At 39.7% G+C, this 7,500-nt stretch overlaps 1 protein-coding gene across 34 annotated transcripts in view; it reads right to left on the bottom strand.

The window, feature by feature from the left end:
• cac (calcium voltage-gated channel subunit cacophony) overlaps positions 1–7,500 on the bottom strand; it is a 291,025-nt gene that overhangs the window by 41,204 nt on the left and 242,321 nt on the right. For 23 of the 34 annotated variants that reach the window (XM_086531515.1, XM_086531516.1, XM_086531508.1 and 20 more), the window contains one exon: positions 1,399–1,509. In XM_086531515.1, the coding sequence (XP_086387641.1) occupies positions 1,399–1,509 (111 nt within the window). Of the gene's footprint in view, positions 1–1,398; positions 1,510–6,720; positions 6,832–7,500 lie in introns of all 34 variants that reach the window. The other 11 variants (XM_086531498.1, XM_086531514.1, XM_086531499.1 and 8 more) reach the window with 1 other exon arrangement.

Below are 7,500 nucleotides of genomic sequence, written 5' to 3'. Positions count from 1 at the left end.
TTTCATTTCTTTATGAAACAGGAACGCCTATTATTTGAGGATTTCAACGTGGATCTTTATAGTCTGTTTTGGGTTTGTTAACTAGATTTAATTTAGTTGGTGGTGTTTTGTGAATAATCACAGGAACCATACAACGATCAGTGTTTTGCACTAGTAGTTGCAGGAAACATTCACGCTTTGTGAGAATAATACTCTTTAAACACTAAGGACGCGCATTCATCTAGTATTATCCCAAATATCGGATTCAAAAGAAGAAAAAAAATGCTTAATAGCAATAAAATGCATGTATTAAACGCTTCAACTGTAGAAATAAAGGACTGACGCTGCGAGTCTCCATGCTACTGAGGCTCAGAACTACCGGACCTACAAGAATGTACTTGGGGCGAGAGTGCAACGGTGCATGTCTCCGCCCGCGCTAATGCCATCGTCCTCACGTCGGGGATGACTCTAAACAGTACATCTGTCACATACTGCTAATAAACCTCTTTCACTTGGACTATCAAGCTGAATATCTAATTCATATTCCACAGGGGATTATAACTACATGTAAAAACAAAACAACAACAGAAGATTCAGCTTCACTGCTACTCTACTAGACGTTGTAGCTACTACCACTTCCACGACCAATCGCCACACCAGTTATGAAATGCCTTTGTTTTTTTTCTGAGCTAGAGAAAAATAGTAAAAAAAAATATTATCTATTATTAAGTTTTAATCCGAAATGTAACTGTTGAGAATTCCATTTCTTCCTCAAGGAGAAGACTCACGTGCATATGCAACCCTCCGGTCCGGTAGTTTGTGTGTGGATATGTGGAATCAATCGATCATCTCGTGCTATTTATTGTAAATTAGTAAGTTGTTATTTCGTGTGATTATTTTTGTCTGAATTTGGTCATTCTTATGGGAAACAGATCACAAAGTAGTGCTCCCATATAAGAGGTATTTAGGACAAGGATGCTATCCTGTGGATCTTTTATAACAGGTGTTTTGATAAGTTTTCTGTCCTCTTTGTTAAGTTGTGTAGGATTTTTATATGAATATATAAATAGTTCTAAAAAACCGCTCGCTCTGGGTGGTTTATTTTCATCTCTACGTCAAAATTTGCTTCAAGCATGTTTCCAGATTTTTTTTTTTTATTTCGAGTTTATCTTTGCAGCACCTGTATTCATGCATCATACCATTCGTGTCTTACTCGCAAATTAATCTTAATCCTTATTTAACCCATGCTTGCAACATTGCACTGCAAGACAAAGTAACCGTCCTGCATACTTTGTCCATGTACAGTTGTGTGTTTGAAGGTAAAAAAAAACGTAAAAAAATGCAAAATGTGAATAAAGCAAGAGACAGGCAGAGAGTGAAGGAGTGATCCATGGATAAATATATATAAGTCTTCCCTACCCTGCATCCATACGCTATAATTTTCAAAACACATTCAAGCAGAAAGAAAACGGTGAAAACGTTGTTGAGGTATCCCAGAATGTCCATGTAGAGATTTCCCGCTTGGTAATACTACAGAGGGCGCGTTACGATGGCCCAGGGTTGAAGTTGGCGCGCAGAGTGTTGATTGGTCGGGGGCGCCAGAGGGGGGTGGGCGGGACCGCGAATCACAAGGGTATGTATCCAGTTGTGACACGTGATTGGTTGGCAATGGATATCGGCCACGACCAATCAGTGATGAGGAACAATGATTTTCAGGTGGCACCGTTGATTTTCAAGTTTTATGTAAGGAAAGAGACACAGAGAAACACAAAATTAATACTTATACCATGAATTAATGGAAGTGGTCATTCAGTTTATCTGGTAATAGACAGATGAGTATGATACTTTGAACAATTCGGGTATCATGTGTCTGGTGTGGTTACAAGTCTCGGCCGCGAGTCTTCAAAGTACTCAGTTACAAAATCAATCTAGGCTAGGTTACGGGGCTAGGCCTACTAATCTCGTCCGAGGAGAGAGAGAAAAAAAACAAAACTAGATATCTAGGTACAAGACTTGGAACCACAGACTAGAGCAAGCATTTCACTCAGTCCAAGGGGAACATTATCAAAGGGTCGAGCAAATGCAGCTGCTTTTTTCGCTGGCACGATGCTGGTGCGGGGGGGGGGGGGGGGGTAGGGGGGTAGAGAAGAGGGGGGGGGGGCAAGGGGGGACATTCTGGCCACGCCCTGAGGGAGGGAGGGGGAGAGGGGTGGCATCATTCACACGACTGCGATGGGATGCATTTAGCCAGCCAAAAAAGTGCACATAGCTACAGGTTTTCGATTTAATGCATGGCTACAAGTGCACGTGCTAATCGTTGAGAGCATGCCCAGAATTTGTTTATAACCGGAACGAAGCTACACGTTAAAGATGTATTTACTTCCAAACCATAAATGATATCTAGAAAATCAACATTGCAAAAGCTAATGCGCTTCTAGAGTTTAATGCCAATGTAAAAAAAAACTTCGCTTTTAGTAATGGTAATAAAACATGATTAATGTAATCGAAAAATAATAAACATTGTTCACAGTACTTAAATCATAAAAATAGGCCTGCCACTAACGTTGCCATAATCACTCCTACTATTAGTACTACTACTACTAATTCTACAAACAAAACAAAACGACAAAAACAATATAATAATCCCAAATATGAAACAAAAATACTACTGTTTTAAAGACAAACAACGAAAATAACATGAAAATAACGAAAACAATATGTAAACGCGATGATAAAACTGATAATGATGATGGTTCTAAAATCAAGAAAATGCTTATAATATGAAAAAAAAATGGAAATATAAATGACAATACTAATAACAATAATGATGATTTGATAAGTAGCTGAAGTAGACAACAGTGTTATACTCCAGTCAAACAATATTATCATCATTATATAATAAAAACTACAGTGATCTCGATAACTTCAAATCGGTACTAAATGTAAAAAAACGGAAAAACAAATTATAAGAGCAAATGGAATGAGATACTAATAGTACGGAATACAATTATAATAAAAAAATAAATGCCTATGACAGTAATGTCTCAACGAATCACTATTACACTAAAACGATGGTGATGGCAATAATAATAATGAAAATAATAAAAAATATAATAATACTGATAATAATAATAATACCAATAATGAGAATGATAAGAGCAAAGATTAAGAAAATGAGACGTGAGGTCGAGCCTAACACTCGCCTCGCCTCGCTACTAACACGTGTGCTTTGGATCTACGAATCGTGACAACCAAAATAAATCATTTATTTTATAATAAAAGAATGCATGCAACTCTAAAACGCATTCATTTCGCCAAGATGCAACATGCAACATTCAGGTTTGTGCATCATGAAGACAGACGTGCAAACAAATCATGCACATGCGTTTATGCTACACCGAGAAGGTTAGATGTCACATGCAATGCATGCCATGCAAATATATCGTTTTCCAACATGCACGAGGAACAATTAAAATAACACGACGTCAACAGATCGTTCGGGGACGATGCAGTAATGCAACATTGGTGAGGACAATGGTATACGGCGCCACCATACAGAAAACGGAGCCACAGCTCAGAGCAAAAGACAGTCGGTACATGCGATCGTTGTGGAGGAATGGTGGAGAGCCTCCGCTGGCAGGTCGCGCGCGCTGCTGGGGAGAAGGCAGTCCCACACGGCATTCTAGTGAACCGTCCTTATCTCTCGCGTTCAGAGAGACAAAGATTGGAGGGCGAAGGGGGAGGGGGAGGGGGCACAGATTCACAACAACTTTGAGAAGATCAGTATTCTGTACATGTTTTTTTTTTTTTTTTTTTTTTTTTTTTTTTTTTTTTAACTCCACCTCTTTCAGTGTTTCTTTCCCTATGTGAGAGGAAGGTGAGAGGTGACAAGAGCGAGGGCAGGAGGAGATATGATGAAGAGCCTCCGTGTAGCCTCGGTCGGAAGGACAAAAGGTCCACAGGAGCGTGAGAGGAAAAGTAAGTCTGCACATGTTAGGTCACACCTGTATCTTGTCCCTATCGGAAAGAGGCAAAAGGCGCAGGAAGTGTTGGCAGAAGAACATAAAAAAGACGCGGGAACTTAAAGACGGAAGATTCGCAGGTAAGTGTAAGATCCAGAGTATGATGAAAAAAAAAAGATCTTTCTCTAGTGGGGTGAGGCAGAGGAATGTGTGAGACGAGCACCACAAGGGAGACAGATGGTAAGGGGCACCGCCGCCCTGCTGGAGGGCGGCCAGTACACGATGACGTCACGGCGGGAACACCGAGGCTCAACCAATCATGTAAGCGTTAAGAAAGGGGGAAGGAGAGACACTGCGCGAAGGAGAAGAGAGGGAAGGTGATAACAGGAGAAGACAAAAGGATGAGCAAGTGTACTCTAGATAGTCTAGAGATGAATTGCGATAGTTTACCATACACACCAAAACTGAGAAAAGGACAGAATTTTGTTTAGGATAACTATCAAGGAATGAGCTTACGATGACTATCAGCAGAATTGGAGAGATTGTGTAACATCAGACAACACAGCCGAAGCTAACCAACCTAACCACCTAACCTAATATATCAGAATTTCAGTCATTCAACAGACAGACTCCCATCCGCAAAATGAAATGTTTGCCTGACAACATAAAAAAAAAAAACGGTGATCAAAACAAGCCTGTAACTGTAAACAATTCGAGTTTGCTAACTTAAACAACAATGTTCTAAAGTGCTTTAAGTTTTTTGCTGTTCTGGGATGGATAATTTGGTGAGTGAGATAGGTAAAATGGGCAAAGTTTTCGTCATAATTTATGGGTTCATATTTTTCCGTCCAAACTAAAAGGGAATCGTAATGTATAATGTTGAGTCTGGCTTTAAGATAGTTCACATTTGATAAAACGTACTTGTGTATTTATTCTGTCGTGGAAAACAGAAACAGTATATGTAAATCTTAATAAACGTTTGAGAACCTGGTATTAAATCATTCATAATGAACTGAAACTTAAGCAATGAATGGTATTTGTTAAGGGTTTATGGACAACAACAAAAATATATATATATATTTTTTACATCTATACAGTGAGAAGACTCTGCTGGCTACGCGAGCAGCTAATGCTATTTAGCTACTTTAACTACAAAAGCAACTTTTCATAATAATTCTACGAAGAAAGCTCTCTTGATATATAGAATATATCATGTAATTTGGACATCTACATTTCTTTAAATAATAGTCTGATATTAATCTAAATCATATAACCTTGAATATTTCAGGTAACAAAAAATATTTCTTTGGCCTAATTTGACGTCAAGTTAGTTAGGCCAAAGGGTCGGTAGCCATTATGAGACCTCGTTGTGAGTTCTGGCTCTATTTGCTATTTTATTTCACCGACAGAGGTCTCAGCGACGTCACTATCGACTTCTAAACAGACAGGCAATCATCTCTACATTGATGACAAAACAGACTAGGTAACTAGATCTGCCAGACCTATGATCATATATATAAAAAATAAAACATTACGAATCTCCTACTACCTTGAAAAAAAGCCTATAATACACAATACAGTTTACACACACGCACACGCACACGCACAACCTAAGACGACTGCTATGGTCTACTATGTATACTCTTCTAGTTTAAAAAAAAAATGTAGCTACTCACAGGACCTATGGATGATTTTACGAACTAAGGGAGTGGGGAGGGTGAAGCTTATCTTAAAACAGGGTCGAGCTAGACAATGAGGCCTGTGTTAACACCAACGAGAACCTAAAGGAACTAGCGCGGACCTTAACTAAAGCATACGAACTGATAATCTTTGGAGGTAATGGACTCTAGGTACAACGTACTTTTGAAAGGACAGTCAGACAGATGGACAGACAGACAGACAGACAACAAAACTGACACAAAGATGAAGGAGAATGAGAGAGAACGACACACACCACAGGAATGACATAAATAATAGGTCTGAAATACACTAGAAATGGGAGGTACAATGATGGAAGAAGAGTATGAGACAGAGGAAGAATGAGTGAGAGAGAGAAGGAGTGAGAGTGAGAGTAAGAGTGAGAGAGAGAGAGAGAGAGAGAGAGAGAGAGAGAGAGAGAGAGAGGGGGGGAGAGAAGAGAGAGAGAGAGAGAGAGAGAGAGAGAGAGAGAGAGAGAGAGAGAGAGAGAGAGAGAGAGAGAGAGAGAGAGAGAGAGAGAGAGAGAGAGAGAGAGAGAGAGAGAGAGAGAGAAGAGAAGAGAGAGAGAGAGAAGAGAGAGAGAGAGAGAGAGAGAGATAAGAGAGAGAGAAAGAGATATAGAGATAGATATATAGAGATAGATAGAGATAGATAGATAGATAGATAGATAAAGAGAGAGATAGAGAGATAGAGAGATAGAGAGAGAGAGAGAGAAGAGAGATAGAGAGAGAGAGATAGAGAGAGAAGAGAGAGAGAGAGAGAGAGAAAGAGAGAAGAGAGAGAGAGAGAGAGAGAGAGAGAGAGAGAGAGAGAGAGAGAGAGAGAGAGAGAGAGAGAGAGAGAGAGAGAGAGAGATAGATAGATAGAGAGAGAGAGAGAGAAGAGAGAGAGGGAAGAAGAAGAGGAAGAAGAAGAAGAAGAGAGAGAGTGAGAGAGAGAGAGAAAGGCCAGGAGTATAAAAAATGATCTAAGAAGTGATACATAAGAAACAAATGAGGGATTCTTTTTTTCTTTAATGACAGAGAGAGAGACCCATAACGAGTTGCCTCTCAAGCTTTAGCACAGTAGATTTCTTCCTTACCCTGACTCCGAATGCCGCAATCTTGAGTAAACATTCAATGGTAAAGAACGAGGTGAAGATTGTGTTCATGTTGTGCAGAGTTTCTTTGTACAATTTGGACTGATTATGAAACTGGCAGGAGAGAAACACAAAACACAAAACATCAGTAACGGGGCGCAGTTGGTTGGTTAATAAGTTGGTCAACATGTAATATTCAAAACATGATAACATAGTACTCGCGGATCTAATACTGCTCGATTAGGTGTCAGGCTTTTATCTAGATTTAGTTATCAAGTGGTGCTTTTACTACTTGTCATCATCTGCTCTTAGGTTGAATACAGGAAGGTTAATCTGCTTGATGTTATTTAACAGCGACTGATATTTAAAGCAGTATAGATCCACTGACGCCTGGAGCTTGAACACACATGGATTTCTAAACCAGTAACATTTTCATAGCATTAACTGACACATAACACACTGACAGGTTGTATGATCTACGAGAGGACAGTCTCCCCCGCATAACGGTTCCTTGGCGAGGACGGAATGTCCTAGTAGGGTAACTTAGTATCCTATAGGATGACTGTAGGATAACTAAGCATCCTACTGGGTGGCTGAATATCCTGCAGGATTACTTTGCGTTAGTTATCCTGGAGACTGCGTATCTCATAGGATGATTTGTATCCTGCAAGACAAAGTGACTTTTCAGCAGAATGGCTGATCTTCCAACGGATTTACTGAGCTTCCTGTTGTCCGAATAAAATAGGTCTAAGCCTCCAGAAGGAAGGTTGAATGTTCTAAGGC

This window comes from Penaeus japonicus, unplaced genomic scaffold (assembly GCF_977035675.1).
Source record: "Penaeus japonicus unplaced genomic scaffold, GWHDUDI00000001_assembly GWHDUDI00000035, whole genome shotgun sequence".
Taxonomy (NCBI): Eukaryota; Metazoa; Arthropoda; class Malacostraca; order Decapoda; family Penaeidae; genus Penaeus; species Penaeus japonicus.
The sequence above is the reverse complement of the archived record's forward strand: the minus strand, read 5'-3'. Positions and strand labels throughout refer to the sequence as shown.